Source organism: Paroedura picta, chromosome 3 (assembly GCF_049243985.1).
Source record: "Paroedura picta isolate Pp20150507F chromosome 3, Ppicta_v3.0, whole genome shotgun sequence".
NCBI lineage: Eukaryota > Metazoa > Chordata > Lepidosauria > Squamata > Gekkonidae > Paroedura > Paroedura picta.
In genome coordinates, this window is record NC_135371.1 from 177,176,743 (window position 1) to 177,193,101 (window position 16,359).

At 57.3% G+C, this 16,359-nt stretch overlaps 1 protein-coding gene across 11 annotated transcripts in view; it reads left to right on the top strand.

Annotated features, from left to right (window-relative positions):
* DOCK6 (dedicator of cytokinesis 6) overlaps positions 1-16,359 on the top strand; it is a 66,910-nt gene that overhangs the window by 26,514 nt on the left and 24,037 nt on the right. For 9 of the 11 annotated variants that reach the window (XR_013229698.1, XM_077329975.1, XM_077329976.1 and 6 more), the window contains 16 exons: positions 311-412; positions 1,017-1,103; positions 2,103-2,334; positions 2,803-2,961; positions 5,666-5,838; positions 6,513-6,617; positions 7,796-7,885; positions 9,102-9,197; positions 10,912-11,052; positions 12,023-12,136; positions 12,576-12,746; positions 13,862-14,001; positions 14,276-14,445; positions 14,743-14,894; positions 15,401-15,583; positions 16,227-16,353. Coding sequence is in view for 10 of the 11 variants with exons in the window: in XM_077329975.1 (XP_077186090.1) it covers positions 311-412; positions 1,017-1,103; positions 2,103-2,334; positions 2,803-2,961; positions 5,666-5,838; positions 6,513-6,617; positions 7,796-7,885; positions 9,102-9,197; positions 10,912-11,052; positions 12,023-12,136; positions 12,576-12,746; positions 13,862-14,001; positions 14,276-14,445; positions 14,743-14,894; positions 15,401-15,583; positions 16,227-16,353 (2,242 nt within the window). In the remaining variant the exon portion in view is untranslated. The remainder of the gene's footprint in view (positions 1-310; positions 413-1,016; positions 1,104-2,102; positions 2,335-2,802; positions 2,962-5,665; positions 5,839-6,512; positions 6,618-7,795; positions 7,886-9,101; positions 9,198-10,911; positions 11,053-12,022; positions 12,137-12,575; positions 12,747-13,861; positions 14,002-14,275; positions 14,446-14,742; positions 14,895-15,400; positions 15,584-16,226; positions 16,354-16,359) is intronic. The other 2 variants (XM_077329979.1, XM_077329977.1) reach the window with 2 other exon arrangements.

Below are 16,359 nucleotides of genomic sequence, written 5' to 3' on the forward strand. Positions count from 1 at the left end.
CCCCCGGTTCAGCCAAATGTTCCCGACTCCATCCTGGGTCTCCTGGATGGACACACAAGGCTCTCTCTTGGGAGGGCAGCAGCCGGTCAGAGAAGGCAGCCTTTCCAGCGAGCCCAACAGACCTCTGTCTTGCGGGGCAACGGCCTGAATTCACTTCCAGGGCTGCAGGGGGGACTCTGGACCCTCTGGACCTTCTGCTTGGTGCAGTTGAGCCTGCAAGGCTGGCAAGTGGGCAGAGTGAGGTGTGGCACGGAATGAAGGGGGTGGGCAGGAGGTGCCCTCCGGCTCAGCCTTTCTCCTGTCTGCACAGTGGATCCCCCTCATGCTGCACGGGCGCCTGCGGACGGGCCGCTTCTGCCTCCCAGTTTCAGTGGACAAGCCCCCAGCCAGCTACTCCGTGCTCACCCCTGATGTAAGTGGCCCCCCTTCCCTTGGACTTTACGAGGGGCAGCCCCCGTGGAAGAGGCATGGGGGTCCTGCTGCAGACACAGCCCCTGGGGGCAGGGCAGAGCCTCAGAACGGAGGCACTATGGTCGTTCCACCCCCCCCCCCAGCTTCCCCCCTGTGAGGGCCGTTGAGCTTTGGGTCCCCTCTCAGCTGTGGGGGGAGGGGAGGATTGCCAGGCTGCAGGATGGTCCAGCGCCAGGGCGTGGCAAGGCTAGCCGCAAGGCGTGTTGTCGCAGGGAGGGTGGCCTGCGGAGGCTGCCTCTGCCCGCCTGAAGCCCTCTTGCTGCTACGCCCATGGAACAAAAAGGGGTCAGTGCCCAGCCCTCTGCTTTGGGCGTGATATTTGTGGCCTCCGGATTCTGAGGTCTGGTCAGGCCTTTGCTGTCACCCTCCATTCCTGCTGTCGGACCCATGCTCCAATTTTCTGTGCAGAAGCCCCGATTTTGCACCATGTGGACGCAGCACAGCTCTGTGGGGTTGGCCTCGGAGGACAGAGTCCCTTGACGTTGGCATTGGCGGGGGAGGGGATGGTCCCAGTGACCCCCCGGCTCTCCCCTCTTCCTCTGCAGGTCCAGCTTCCAGGCATGAAGTGGGTGGACAACCACAAAGGGGTCTTTAGCGTGGAGCTGGTAGCTGTCTCCTCCGTCCACACCCAGGTGAGAGGGGAGGGGCGATGGCTGTGGAGGTCCCACTAAGCACGGGGGAGGGGGGAGCCTGAGCACCTGGTGGAGGGTGCTTGCACGTTGCCTGCAGGTTGTCTTACTCCTTTACTGGCTACTCTCCTCTCCACTGAGGCCTGAAGAGGGTGCAAAACCCATTTGACGTTTTCTTATGCAGTACCCTTGAACACTTTGGCCAATTGAATGCCAGTTCTTTTCTATTGGAGCTTCTGTCTGAAGAAGACAAAAAACGGGTTCTTGATCACTCTGTTCTGCTGTTTCGGGGGTCCCCAGCCGTCTGTGGAACTGGAACCCGGGGCAGAGGGCACGAGTTCCCAAGGGCTGCCACAGGAGGAGGGGCCGGCCACAGAGGCCATACAGAACAGTCATAGGGACTCTTCAACAATCCAAGCAGAAGCTCCACTTAACAGGCTGCCTTTTAAGACCAGCAAATTGTTTAAAATCGCGTCCCAGCTGGGGCATTCAGTCTGGCCGTGCTGCAGTGTCTGCTGCTGCTGAAGAGCCAATCCTCTCCCTGCCCACCTCCGTAAAACACAGTTGGTCGGCACTGGGTGGGGAACTGCTGTGTTGAAACAATGGGGGTCCGGAACCTTCTGTGGACCCTTTTCTTCCTCTGGAGCTGAAGAAGAGTTGCTTTTTGTATCCTGCTTTTCACGACCCGGAGGAGCCCCAGAGCTGCTTCCAACCACCTTCCCTTCGTCCCCCCACAACAGGGCTGAGAAAGCTCTGAGAGAACTGGGACTGGCTTGCATGGGGAGGCGCGGGGGGGGGGGATCAGGCTCTCCAGATTAGATTCTGCCGCTCTTTAATCGTGACACCAAGCTGGCCATGGGCCTCCATTGGCCGGAGGGCGTGTGGCAGCCCCAGTTTCTCAGCGGCCTCTTGCCGTCTCACGGGGGAGTTCAGAGGGCTGGTTCCGACCGCTGAGGGGATTTCGGGGCCCAAGGCAGATGGGTTTGTCCTTTGTCTGGGCAGGACCCATTTCTGGACAGGTTCTTCACCCTGACCCACGTCCTGGAGGAGTACTCCTTTCCCTTCCGACTGAAAGACGTGACCCTGACAGAGAACAACTTGGAGTCTGAGCTGAAGGCGAGCGTGGGCAACCTCCGCGTGGCCGGCCTTCAGCCCCTCGTCGCCTTCAGCCACCAGACCCTCAACAAGCTCATCCAGCTGATGGTGCATCCGCCTGTCATTGGAGGGCAGACAGGTCAGTCTACACACACACCCACACACACACACACACACACACACACACCCTCCTGCCGCCACCCTCACCCTCTTGCTGCCCCAGCTCCTGCCCGTGGGCAACATGAGTGCGTCTGCCCACTTGGAGCTCCACTTAGCCGGCCCTTCTGTTGGGTTTGGCTCCCTGGCCCCCTTGCAGCGGGGGGAGCGGAGGGAACCAGGGAGGGTCAGGACTGCTGTGTTCTGCACCTGAAATTGGTTCTCAGACAATGGCTAGATTTGTTCTTTACATTACTCAAGTACCTGTGAGTCACCCATTGAAAGATTTTGCTTCGTGGGCGGGGCAACGCATTCAAAAGGCCCTCCTTCCATGGAGAAGAAGCAGGGTGGGTAAGAAGCCCACCCTTCCCCTCCACCCCCCCCCCGACCCTGGCCTTCCCTTGGGTGCAGCCGTGGAGGTTTGCTCCTCTCTCTCTCCCCCTCCTGGCAGTGAACATGGGCCGTGCTGCCTTTGAAGCCATGGCCGTGATGGTGAACCAGATCCACAAGAGCCTGGAGGGCAGCCATGACCAGCAGGGCCGGAACCATCTCTTGTCCTCCTACATCTTTTACGTCTTCCACCTGCCTGTGATGGATCCAGGCTTGCCAGGTAACCTGCTGTGTGTGTGTGTGAGAGAGAGAGAGAGAGAGAGAGAGCAGATGTGCCTTTCCCCCAGGGGCCTGAGTCCCCCTCAGTTACGTTCCCCCAGGGTTGCGGCTGAGTCTGTCGGTATCCCAGGGACCTGTGCCAGTGGGAAGGTGGCTGCACTACTTTGTCTGGCGGGCTGGGATTTTGGGAATGCTGGAGTTAATTCTCCCCTTCTCCTTCATTAAGGATTAGCTGCTTAAAACTGAGACAGATGCTGTGGGGGAAGATCCAAAGACCCTCCCAGTCCTGGTGCTTTTGAGCTACCTTTGAGCCACTTATTTTATTACTTTAGTGGTGACTTACTTTATTTGTACTTCACCTTTCTGACTGAGACTTGATCGATTGACTGGATTTCTAAAAGTGCCCCTCTTGGCACAGCCGTACAAAATGTATCAGTGCAATAGGAACAGCAGGAGATGTATAATTAGGATTGTACTAAGACTGTGAAATACAAAGTTGGTGAAAGCAGCAGCATCCTCCTCTCGGATGGAGCAGGGCTGTCTTGGGCTTACAGGACAGGCATTTCTGCATCTCTTAGTTCCTCCGTCCAGCCTGTTGGTTAGCGGATTGTGGCTCAAGAATGGCTCTAGGGGCTGACCGTACAGCACACTTTGTGTCATGGCCGGAATTGTTCATTTCAAAGGGCTGCGTTGTAAGCCAGCTCTCCTTAAAATCCAGTCAGATAGGCTGGCCCTTCACCCTCGTCTGGCATTTCTTCCAGGATAGCCTCCCAGTTCCCTGTGATCCAGGGCATGAGCCTGACAATGGGTTTGTTTTCTGCCCATTCTACTGAACACAACTTCTGTTCTTCAGATGGAAGGCACAGTTTGTTCTAGTCTGTGTGCAAAGAACACAAGGTTGTTGTAAATGTCAACATATCTTTATTTGTCGTTGAGTTCCAAGAGAGGGCCTCAGCTCTCTGTCACCTGGTCCATGCTGCCTCTCTGTGTTCAGAGCTGGCTGCTGTGCCCCCCTTGGCTCATGCCCTTGGAGCACAGGCATCTTCTGCCACTTCCCTCCAGGGTGTGCCACAGGAAGGCCTCTGCAGGGTGGCTCCTTGGCCCATCGTTTCTACCCCCCCCCCCCAGGAATGCCAACGTGAGTCCTGGAACTGCTGTTGGCCAGGCAGTCCTACGGAGCCTCTTCTCCTGAGTGCTGCACAGTCCCCTCCCGGAAATCAGATTGCCCGTCCCCTAGTGTGGAACTGCACAGAAGCCACAGCAGTGAAAACGGCTGCTGGCAGTGTAGCTGTGGTGCCCTGAGTGGTCTTGTGTGCAGGTGTACATTCCCTCCCTCTTGTTAGCTCTCGGGGCCTCTGACTGCAGCATAGAGAGGACCTAGGAAGTGAGCGCTCGCCCTCTGTGTGTTGTGTCCATTTTGCCAGGAAGGCACCAAAGGGAGGGAGGGAGGGAGGGAGGGAGGGAGGGAGGGAGGGGGGCATTCCTTGTCTCCTGGAAAGTTCTTGAAATTCCTCTGAGGCTTGCCTGCCCCCCGCCACAGTCCCCAAACTGTGCCTGCCCAGAAAGCCCACAACATGGACTGCAGTTTCAGGTCAATGACACCCAGTGATTTCTTGCCAGGGGATGAGGACTTCCATCCCTATCTTGGTTCCTCAGAAAAGGACCTTCAGTATGTCTTTCATGTTTAATAGTAGACCTTTGGAAATTTTCCTCCCACCTAACTTCCATTTTGCTCAGGGTTCCACTAGTTTGTCTTGTTTGGCTGTTGGTTTTCTTAGTTGGGGTATCTTCCACAGCTTATAAACCTAGAATCATAGAATCATGGGGTTGGAAGGTACCTCCTGGGTCATCTAGTCCAACCCCCTGCACTGTGCAGGACACTCACAGCCCTATCGCTCATCCACTGTAACCTGCTGCCCCCATGAGCCTTCAAAGAATCAGCCTCTCCGTCAGATGGCTCTCCAGCCTCTGTTTAAAAATCTCCCAAGATGGAGAACCCACCACCTCCCGAGGAAGCCTGTTCCACTAAGAAACCGCTCTAACTGTCAGGAACTTCTTCCTCATGTTTAGACTGAATTTCTTTTGAATTAATTTCATAGAATCATAGAATCTTAGAGTTGGAAGGGGCCATACAGGCCATCTAGCCCAACCCCCTGCTCAACGCAGGATCAATAAATAAATAAATCAGCCCGATAAATAAATCAGCCCGAAGCATCCTAAAGCATCCTAATTTCATCCCATTGATTCTGGTCCGCCCCTCCAGGGCAAGAGAAAACAACTCTGCTCCATCCTCTATATGGCAGCCTTTTAAATATTTGAAGATGGTTCTCAGATCCCCTCTCAGTCGTCTCCTCTCTAGGCTAAACAGATCAAGCTCCCCCAAATGAGAACAAGATGCAATTTAATAAAGTGTAAAGTTCTGCATCTGGGTCAGAAAAATGAAAAGCATGCCTATTGGATGGGGGATATGCTTCTAGGTAACATTGTGTGTGAACGAGACCTTGGAGTACTTGTGGATTGTAAACTAAACATGAGCAGGCAGTGTGATACAGCGGTAAAAAGGGCGAATGCCGTTTTGGGCTGTATCAACAGGGGCATCACATCAAAATCACAAGATGTCATAGTCCCATTGTATACGACACTGGTCAGACCACACCTGGAACACTGTGTGGTAGTCTCTCTCTGTTCCTGTGTGCCTCCTGCAGAGACTGGGCCGCCACCACACACCGTCTCCGTTCCATGTGCCACTTTGTCCCACACAAGTGGGCGTCCCGCCAGCCTCAACCTCTCCCGCTCCAAAAGCATCAGCAGCAGCAACCCAGACCTGGCCACCTCCCCCGGCTCCCCTGAGGAACCCCCTAAAGATGGCAGCAGCAAGGTACGCAGCACTAGCAGGTCTGGGCATCCCTCCAGGGCCCGGCACAGAAATGGCTCTCTGAGCACTGGGTTAGGCCAAATGGTGTGGTGGAGCTGCTTGCTGAAGAGTGGCACCCAGAGGCCTCCTCCAGTGCATAGGACGTGTCTTGGACAGAGAAGGATTTCTCCTCCTCCGTGCTGGTGGTGACCGGCCAACTGGTGCAGAGGGCCTGGCCTCCCTTTCTCCCCATCCTTTGGCCAACTGAGACCACCCAGTGCTGGATGAAGAGAAGTCTCCAGGACGTCTGGTCAAAGGACAGTGGGCATTGCGGGGACGCGCAGGGTTCTTCAGCCAGGAATGGGACAGAGTCTGTTCTGCCGACCCTCTGAAATGACCCACTGACATCCTCATTTCCAGCCCCCTACTGTTCCCAGAGGCGGCAGGGTCCACCTCCTTAGGGGCCCAGGGATGGAAAGGACGGGCTTCTGTGTCCTGCTTCCGGAATGACCGTTTGGAGGGGGAAATCTTCAGTGCCACCGGCTCAGCTTGGGGGCTGCTGGCTCGCAGGGTAGCTTCGGCTCCCAGAGGAAATGCCTGCTCCCTCCACTGCTAGAGTTGGGGTTTTCGTGGGTGGGGGGAATTGGTCCTCTGGGCTTTCCTCCCACGAATGCATCCCCCTTTTCCTCTCTGTGCAGGGGATTGACCGCTCGCACTCCTGGGTCAACTCGGCTTATGCCCCTGGAGGTCCAAAGAATGTGCTCCGCAGACACCTCCCGGACTCCAGTTCAGACCCAAAACAGGTGCTCTCCCTCCCCTGCACACCACTCTCTGTTGGGCAGGGGGGGTCTCTCTGCTCCGTGGGCCTTGGTCTGGGCTTTGCTCATGGACTTGCTCCTCCTGGCTGGTGGCCATTCGAAAGGAGGTTTTCCAAAAGGTCTGGGACAGGCAGGAGGGGATGCTGGTCTCAGAGATTCCCGGGCGAGGGGCAGAGCTTCAGAATGAGGCCCCACTGTGGGGGGCTGCTCCCCCATTGGGAGGAAGGGAAGGAAACAGATCTCCCTGGCCAGGTGGGGGGACGGACTGAGCAGTGGATTTGACTCCATACTGTGTGTGTGTGTGGGGGGGGGTGCTAGAGGGTTTGGGCAAAAGACTTCATGGATGTCGCCCCCCCCCCCCAACTCCTTGTGCCTCGGACTGTCTTTGGTGGGAGATGGAGTTCAGTCTTGCAAAATCCAAGGCCACTCACTGGGAAATAGCAGCTTCCCTTCTTGGCCTGATTTGCAAGGGATGATTTAAAGCAGCCCCAGTTCCTTCCCCTGGACACCAGTTTGCTGCAGGGGGGTGGGCAGGGGGGTTAAGAGCTACAGCCTCTGCCTAGAGAGGCAGGCTTGATCCCCCACTCCTCCTCCTCCTCCTCATGCTTCCAGCTGGGTGACCCTGGGTCTGTCTCAGAGCTATCTCAGCCCCACAGGGTGCCTGCTGTGGGAAGGGAAGGTGATTGGAAGCCGCTCTGGGATGAGAAAAAACAGGGTACAAGTTCCTTTTCTTCCAAATGTCTGGGCAATGTGGCAGATAGGCAGCAGGATGGGGTAGGAGGGGATTTTTTAAAATTCCTGATCTCCTCCGGGAATGCCTTTGGGTGCTTTGGAAGAGCGTGGGCAGGGATCGACTGAACAAGTGGCTCCCACTGAAGGGGGAGAGGGGGGGGGTGTAGAAACCAGCCTGGCCTGTCTGTCTGTTGAGCTCCCCCATCCGTCTCTTCTGCCTTCTCCCCTCCTGGCTGCTCCCTTTCTGGTGCAGAGCTCTCTCCTGGGAGGGGTGTGTACATCAGGCCGGGTGTCTCGGCCAGTGCCCCCCTCCCTCCCGTTCTGAGCAACTCACCCTCTCTCCCGCGCTGCCCTCTTATCTTCTCGACTGTCTCTTGCTTTTCCTCCTCCTCCTCCTCCTCCTCCTCCTCCTCCTCCTCCTCCTCTTGCAGGCTGCGGGCCGGATGCCTCACCGTCTCTCCTCCTATCTTGAGAGCTCCACTCTTGCACCTGTCACCCCGATGAGGCCATCATCCAAAAAGGTAGAGAGGGCCTGGCCGGTGGGTCAGAATTGTTGCCCCAGAAGGCAGGCCTAAGTGGTACTCTGGCTAGGAAGGGGCTTCCGTTGAATGCTGTGGAACTCTTCCCAAATGCACCTGAGCTGGAAGCTGCAGGGGGCAGCCAAGACTTGGTTGCCTGAGGATGTGCCACGTGGCTGTCCTGGCTGGGGGCAGCTCTGGCTGAGCCTCAGGCCTCCTGAAAGCCCACTCGATGCCCCCCTTCTGAGGTAGGCTGCCCTGCTTCTTGGGTGGCCTGGTGCATCTAGTCATAACGCCTGCCGTAGCTGGCTGTTCCTCTCCATCCAACCCCCCGAGCTGCAGTTGGAGAAGCATTGGCAGGGAGTTGGCGTGGGGGGGCTTCCCAAGCAGAGGTGGTGGCTGCCCCAGACTCCCTGTAGGGAGGGCAGCCTAGGACCCATGGTGACTTTTTAGTAACTGTGCTCAGGCCAAAATGGTCTTTAGTTGGCATTTCTCTGGTCCTTCCTTCAGTGATTTGGGCATGGGTAAAATCTCTTACCAAACTCTTACAGAAAAGTAAGCGAACATGGACTGTTCTGTTCTGAGAACACTTTCTTGTAATGTTTAGAGAAGTCGAAAGAAGGGTGGCAGGTGGTCAGAGTTAATGTCTGTCTGTCTGTCTGTCTGTCTGTCTGTCTGTCTGTCTGTCTGTCTGTCTGTCTCTGTCTGTGTTTTCCCCTTCCATCTGTCTGTGTACAGAAAGCCGGGGAGGGGGGGACTCCTTCCCACACTGACAGTGTGACTCACTCTGCACTCTCTGGCTCTTTGGGGCCTGGTGTGGATCAGGCTTGAGCTGAGTGGGAAGGGTGGGCCGCAGTGGCCCCCAGGAGGGATCCGCCTCTGCAGAAGGGAACGGGTGACTTCACAGAAATCTCTGGGAGCATGGCAGGTGCTGCAAACCAGAGATCCGGCCCCGTTTCCTGCCCTGCTTCAGCGGTTTGGGGCAGTCTGTGGGCTTGCAGTGTCTGCCTGGGCCAGCCCAGAGTGGGGGTGCCTTCTCTAGGGATCCTGGGGGGGCGGGAGGGGATGACATGGGGTGGAGGGTTGCCTCCTGGAGCCTCTTCCTTCTCTTGACATGAACAGGTTGGCAGCTCCAGCGGGGCCCAGCTGTGGCTGACCAGAGAGCAGGGGCTTTATGTGCTTCCTATTCAACCCCCCCCCGGTGCTGTCTCTCTTCCAGCTGCTTCACGAAGAGCTGGCCCTGCAGTGGGTGGTGAGCACCAGTGCTGTGCGAGAAGCAGCCATCCAGCAAGCGTGGTTCTTCTTCCAGCTAATGGTATGTCCCTTGCTGCTGCTGCTGCTGCTGCTGCTGCTCTCTGCCTGGGCAGAGTGCTAGTCCTTGGCCAAGCCCCGCATCCATCATGGCTGCCTCTGAAGAGGTCCCCTGACTGCACAAGGGCACGTCTTCTGGTTGGGTCACGTCCCCCGTGGATGGGAAGGGGGAGGCAGGAAATCCGACTTGGCACTCAAGAAAGGACATTTTTTTGAAAACGTTCTTTATTAGTGTTTGATGCCATAAGGATAGGTCTTTCTTTCTTGTTCTGAGCTATCTGAGACCGTCCTGTGTTTATCCTGTTATAACTGCGGTTACAGCAGGCAGAACATGACAAACGTAACCAGACAAGAAATAGATCCTCGTGGCCCCACTAGGGGGCAGCAGGACACCGTGAGTGCCTTCCGTGGCCAGCAGTGGGGACTCACTGGGACTTTGTGGTGCTCCTCCAAGTTCACGTGGTTGCCAAGACACACACCTGTTCACACCGCCCGCCTTTGCTCCTGTAGGGCACCGGGGGGCTGAGGGGTGCCTCTGCCGCAGAGCAGGCTCACCAGGTTTGCCCCAGCAGGCCTGCTTGCCTCGCCTTAGGCAAGGCCCCCATGGCCCACTTCCTCCATGGCCCCCTTCCTCTCTTCTCAGGGCCTTTCCTGGCCAGCTGGTCTTCATCTGCCCCATCCCCGCCGCCTCTGCCTCCTAGGCATCTCCTAGTCCGCCCCCGGCCATGCTCCGCTCTTCTCCTGCGGGCCATGCTCCTCTCCCGCTGTCCCCTGTGACTCTCCCCACCGTCTTTCCTGCCTGTTTCAGAAAAGGTGTGGGGCCGGTAGGACGCTTCCTTGCCTGCTGAGCTTCCGTGGGGCTAACCAGGGATCCCCATGGTCCACTGTGCCTCCAGCAGGTGCCCTGGCTGGGAAGCCTCCTGCCGGGCTCAGCAACAGCAGCTGCTTGGTGGGGGGCAGACTGCCCCTGCCGGCGGAGCGCCCACTCTTCCTTCTGGGGCGGCCGTGCAGCCACTGACCTCTTGGCATGTGCCCCCCTCCACCCCAGAGCAGCTCCTGCCTCTGCACCCCCACCCACAATTCTCCTTCTGCATGGGGAAACACCGACCCAGAAGACACCGTGCCTGGTGGTCCTCAGCTTGAACCCAGCCTGGGGCCTGAGGGACGCCCCGGGTTCGAATCCCTGCCTAACTGCATTGTTGGGGGAGGTGGGGGGAGGCCAATCTAGTCCTCCCAGGGCTCCTTGGAGGAAAGGAAAGGCAGACTTACAAATGTACCACTTACATTTTCAAATGTTGTGCCCGACAGAAGAGGAAGCTGCGATTTTAAAGTCAGTCTCATAAATGAAAGAAGTTAGCAGAGAGCTCTCAGGGTACAAACACAGAAAAGTGTGTCTTCCCCATCAGCCAGTGAGTCAGTAGCATTGATAAGGTCTCTATGAAACTGAATTGTCTTAAAATACCAAGGCCAGTGAGCAAGTGGCTTTTAAACGGTCTGTTTCTGATCTGTGCTGTGGATTCTCTGGCGGTGTGCTCAGAAGGAAAGAAAGTTCCTTTATCTTCACGCTTGTGGCTTGAGAAGGTTTTGTGAGGTTGGGCAGGTCAAACCCCCCCCCCCCCCGATTTCTGCAGGACACATAAAGCTTCCCCGGCTGTCTTCTCCTGCCAAGCCCTTTGCAGAAGCCGTAGCCAGTTGGCCTTAGTTTCCTCTTCTTGCAGGTGAAGAGCATGGCTCACCATCTGTCCCTTTGTGACAAGCTAGAAGCTCCTCGCAAGGTGCGCTTCTCCAGCCGTTTTGTGGATGACATCTCAGCCCTGGTGTGTGCCCTCAGTGGAGAGATCGCCAGCCGTTGCCAGAAGGTGGGTGCGACTCTCCTCTTGGCTGCTTGCCCTCCCCTCCACCCCCCCCCTCCTGGCACAAGGGCTTGTTAGACATCTGGTGGCCCAGGGAGGAGTCGCTGGGTCAGAGCAAGCAGGAGCACTCCTCTGAGGGGCAGGCTTTCTCTCTCCCGCCCCCCCCCCCCCCAAATGCTGGGGAGGGAGGTCACCTTTTGGGGACAACCCAGGTATTGGTTTCTCCAGAACTTCCCTCTGGAACCCTCTTTAAAGGCAATGAAGCAAAACCCTTGTATCTGAAAGAGGAAGCAAAGCCCACATTGCCATTAGCTGTAAAAATGTATATAATAAAAGGATATAGGAAAGGAAAGAGAATCACTACACGAAAGCCCAACAGGAAAACACCCTGTGGGCACAATTCTACTGCGTGAGCCATGTCAATCAGAACCTGGCCCATTCCGCCCCCCTGCTCTGTTTGCTGCCCCCTCACCCCCTCCAAGCTTGCCCCTGTGGTGAATTTCCTTCAGACCGGGCTGGATTCTGGAGATTTGGGGGGGGGGGTATGAAACTGGGGTCTCTGTGGGTGGGTAGTTAGTTGGGAGTTCCTGCAGAGGGTTGGGCTAGATGACCCTGGAGGTCCCTTCCAACTCTATGATTCCAACTGCCCTGCCAGCCAAGAGACCTCCCGAGGGGTGTGGCCTTGTGCAGCAGACTCCCTGCTGGTTGAGTTGGCTGAGGGTGCCTCTGTCGTGCCCAGCCAGCACTCGCTGGCTGGAGGGGGGGCAGTCAGAATCACAGAATCATAGAGTGGGAAGGGGCCATGCAGGCCATCTAGTCCAACCCCCTGCTCAATGCAGGCTCAGCCCTAAGCATCCTAAAGCATCCAAGAAGAGTGTGCATCCAACCTTTGCTTGAAGACTGCCAGTGAGGGGGAGCTCACCACCTCCTTAGGCAGCCACCTGATTCTCCCCCCCCCCTCCCTCCCCCGCCCCAGGACGTGGAGCTGATGGAACAGCTCAACAGCCACCTGGCCTTCTTCCTCAATGACCTGCTCTCACTCATGGACCGGGGCTTTGTTTTTCTCCTCCTACGCTCCTATTACAAGCAGGTAATGGAGGAGGGGGGGTCTGTCTGTCTGTCTGTCTGTCTGTCTCTCCCAGGCTGGCCATTGTTCCCAGCAGTGGATGCCACACTCGTGGGCTTGCACAACTACCAGTGAGAACTAGGAATTGCCTGGGCAGTCTCTGGCCTGGGTGCTGGGCGGGCTGGGCTGGGCTTCTGGGACCCCAATTCCGGTCCCACTGTTGGGGACCTCATTTGTCACCTGTGAGAAAGGGGAAGGCCAGAGGAGGGGAGACAGACACCCTCTGCTAGTGACTTGAGGGCTCTGAGCCTGCAAAGCACACTCCTCCGGCCACTTCTGAGCTTGTGGGTTCTGCTGCAACCACCGTGGGTTGAGGCAGCCAAAGGGAGGGAAAATGCCTCCTCCTTTGCAGGGGGGTGGTGTGGCCCTGGTGGGGCTCTGCAGCCACCTCCCTCTGCTCTAGGTCAGCAACCGTCTCCTGGCCAGCCAGAACCCCAACACTCTCGTGGCCCTGAGGATGGACTTCATCCGCATTGTTTGCAGCCATGAGCATTACGTCACGCTGAACCTGCCTTGCAGCGGCCTCTCGCCACCTGCCTCCCCCTCCCCATCGGTCTCCTCAGCAACTTCTCAGGTAAGTGGCCAGAACGAGGGGAGCAGTTCTGGGCCTCCAGCAAGGGTGCTGGGTCCTTTGCAAGGGTGCTTAGGAAGCCACCATCAGCATGCCACACCAGTGGACATTTGCAGGCCCTTTTGCCAAGCTGAGGCAAACAACTCCACCCACCCCCCAACCCCAAGGGCCATTCTGGCTCAAGAAGGCGGCATGTCTCCTCAGTCCCCATCCAACTGAGCCCTGTGCAGCCCTTTGAAAAGCAACAAGACACTTGGCTCCAAAAGCTCCCCTTGTCAGCAACAAACAGGAGTCCCAGGCATTGGGGCAAAACGGGTTAGGCTGCATTGACATGAGCCAGAGTAGATGTCGACTCGGGGCCCCGCCCCCAAAGCTGTGCGGGGAACCTGTTCCCAAGGAAGGACTGTTTGATCCAAGAGGGTGTGAGAAGCAGAGCCGGCTGGTGTGGCTCAGTAGCAGGTGCGAAAACGGCTAAGCTAAGCATTTCGCGTACCAAAAGCCAAGCCACTGCTGGGAGGCCAGGCGAAGGTACAAAGAGCCCCCAAAGGGAGGGGTGGCCAGGAGCAATGCACCTCCAGGCCGGGAGTCCCCCAATAAACATTCAGGCCTGGAGCCCAGACCTGGGGGAGTTGACATGGGGCAGGATACCCTGTCCATTAATGGGCCACCGGGGGCTCAGGGTGAGGAGGGCAGTGGCGAAGTTGACAGAGGACACAAAGTCCTTCAGAGGGGTGGGAGCCAAGGCTGGCTGCGAAGAGTAACAGGAGGGTAGCCACAGACTGAGCAAGTGGGTAACTATGTCGCCGTTAGTCCCTACAGAGAAGCTGCCGTCCCCAGGAATCTGGGGAAAGTTTTCCCTGCCAGAGAGAGAAAGAGAGGGAGAGGTCAGACACAGGACGTTTCAAAGAAAAGGGCTTGCGAGACCAATCCTTCATGCTTTTTGGAGGGGGGGGATCTTGCGTGTCTTTTCACACACCCTCTCTCCACCTTTCCAGAACAGCAGTGGGTACAGTTGGATCCGTCGAGAGCATAGGGCCTTCTGTTTGTGGTCTGGCGGGGAGGGCAGGCCTGGCCAGCCTTAGAGACGAGTGTCTGCTCAGTGGCCTCTCATTTCCCAGGGGTCAGCCTTCTCCAGCCACACTCAGGACCAACGTGTGGCCAACATGTTTGAGCTCTCGGTGGCCTTCCGGCAGCAGCACTTCCTGGCCGGGCTGTTGCTGAGGGAGTTGGCGCTCATCCTGGAGCCAGATGCTGAGGGGTAAGTTTGGCTCCGGAGTCACTGTGCACCCAGGTGGAGACGGGAATCTGCCCTTGATGCCAGGGTCTGAAACAGCAACGAAAAAAGGCATTCCCACGCCCAGCATTTCTGCCAGCCCCCAGGCCTTGGATGTGGAGAGAAAGGGCCAGTGAACAGGGCAGAGTGAGGCTGGAGTGAGGCTGGATGTGGCAGCCCATGTCTGTGAGGGCTCAGCCCCCAAGGGGATGTTGCCAGCCCGCCGTTTCTGACGTTGCAGCCCTCTTCTCCATCTCAGGGCTTTCTTCCTGCACAAAAAGGCTGTCGGGGCCCTGCACAACCTCTTGAACAGCCATGACTTGGACCCCCGCTATGCAGACAGCGCTGTGCGAGCGCAGGTGGCCCAGCTGTACTTGCCGCTGATTGGCATCATGATGGATGCCCTGCCCCGGCTCTCTGACTGCACTGGTAAGGACACAGGGGAGCACCTTTGGCGGGGTGGGGGGGAGCAGTGGGATAGACAGGGATAGACCCTCCCAGCGTCCTTGGACAGCAGCCTCACAGCACCAGAGGCCACTGCTGTGGAATCCGTCTCTTGCCCATGAAAAGCCCTGGCCCAAATGTCAACTGGAAAATGGCCTCCGCATCATTTTAGGAACCGTTTTGTTGTAAGATATTTATTATGGTATTCCCGGCCATGCCTGCGTCTGGAAGCTGGGGAGGGGGCTGGGTTTGCCTGCACTCGCCACCAGTTCTCCTTTGCAGAGACCCACAGCCAGCGGGGGCGGCTGGCCTCTGTCCTGGCGGAGGACGGAGATGGGGAAGGCGGCACCATCAGCCACTCTGTTGCCATGGCCATTGCTGGCTCTCCGCTGCCTCACTCTCACCGGCCCAGCCAGTTCCAGATGCCGTCGGTGGTAAGTGTTTGCGGATCTGGGGGGTGGAGTGTGTGGAGAGCAGAGCCACCTGCCCCTAGCAAAGGTGGGTTTTCAGAGGATTAGGACACTCCATAAACTGGGATCCTGCCTGTAAGGAAGTCTGTACATCCAGTAGGAAATGGCTCTTTTGCAAACCCCACCCAGTGGCAGGACTCCAACCCAGGATGGCCACGCATTTTAGAAAACTTCGTCTTCAGGGTGGTGATGGTGGCTACACTCAATCCCTAGAGCAGCATTATGGTGAAGGCACGTCAACCATTTTAAAAGCCAATGCAGAGAGGGAAAGACAGAGAGACCCACCTCTTCTCACAGCCCAGATCAGGATGCTTCTTCCTGGTCCTCCCCCAAAGGCATAGGGAGCTGCAGGATGCTCCTGCCAGGCGTTTGCCATGAACCCTGCAGACAGAGCCAGTGCAAGGCGGGGGCGGGGGGGCTGTCTCTCTCCTGATCCCGCTCTGAGCCTGGAGCCCTGCTTCCCTTTGCAGCCTCCCCGCCAGCACAGCATGCTCTCCGCCGAGGTGAGCCGCACCCTGCTGGCCTGTCTCCTCTGGGTGCTGAAGAATGCTGATGGGGCTCTGCTGCATCACTGGCTGGCTGACCTCTCTCCCTTGCAAGTGACTCGCCTCCTGGACCTCCTCTACCTCTGCGTCTCCTGCTTTGAGTACAAGGTCCTGACCCTTGAGTTCCCCTCCTGCCCTTCACCTGCTGGCATCAGGGTGGGAGAACAACACCTGGGGAAAGCTAAATTAGCGCACGGTAGGAGAAGAACCTGAGGGCCTGTGGAACAGGATGCCTCTCTTTAAGTATCCACAAGGTGGTCCCTTGGAGAAGGGCAGGGAGCAGCTTCTGTTGGCAGCAGAGGAGAGGACCCACGGTAATTGGTTTAAACTAGATATCAGGAGAACATTTTTCACAGAGTAGTTCAGCAGTGGAATCAACTCCCTAAAGAGGTGGGGAGCTCCCCCTCACTGGCGGTCTTCAAGCAGCGGCTGGACAGATCCTTCTCCTGGATGCTGGAGGCTGATCCTGCCCTGAGCAGGGGGTGGACTAGATGGCCTTCATGGCCCCTTCCCACTCTAGGATGATGTTGGGGACCATCCAGGTGGCTTCTTCAGCCCTAGTCTCTCCCCGGCTCAGAGTTCAGAATGAGCCGAGTTGAGCCGTCCCAAGAGTCCTGGCGCTGAGTGCCCCTGTGGGAGACCTTCAGCCAGACAGGCCTTCCCATCCTGCCCCGAACGGCTGCCTCTGGGGCATTCGTCAGCCCATCCTTGCCCTTCCCTCTGAACCTCTGCTTCTGGCTGTTCTCTGCAGGGCAAGAAGACCTTGGAGCGCATCAACAGCCTGACTTTCAAGAAGTCTCTGGACATGAAAGCCCGGCTGGAGGAAGCCATTCTGGGCATCATAGGTGCTCGCCAGGAGATGGTTCGGCGCAGTCGAGGTGAGA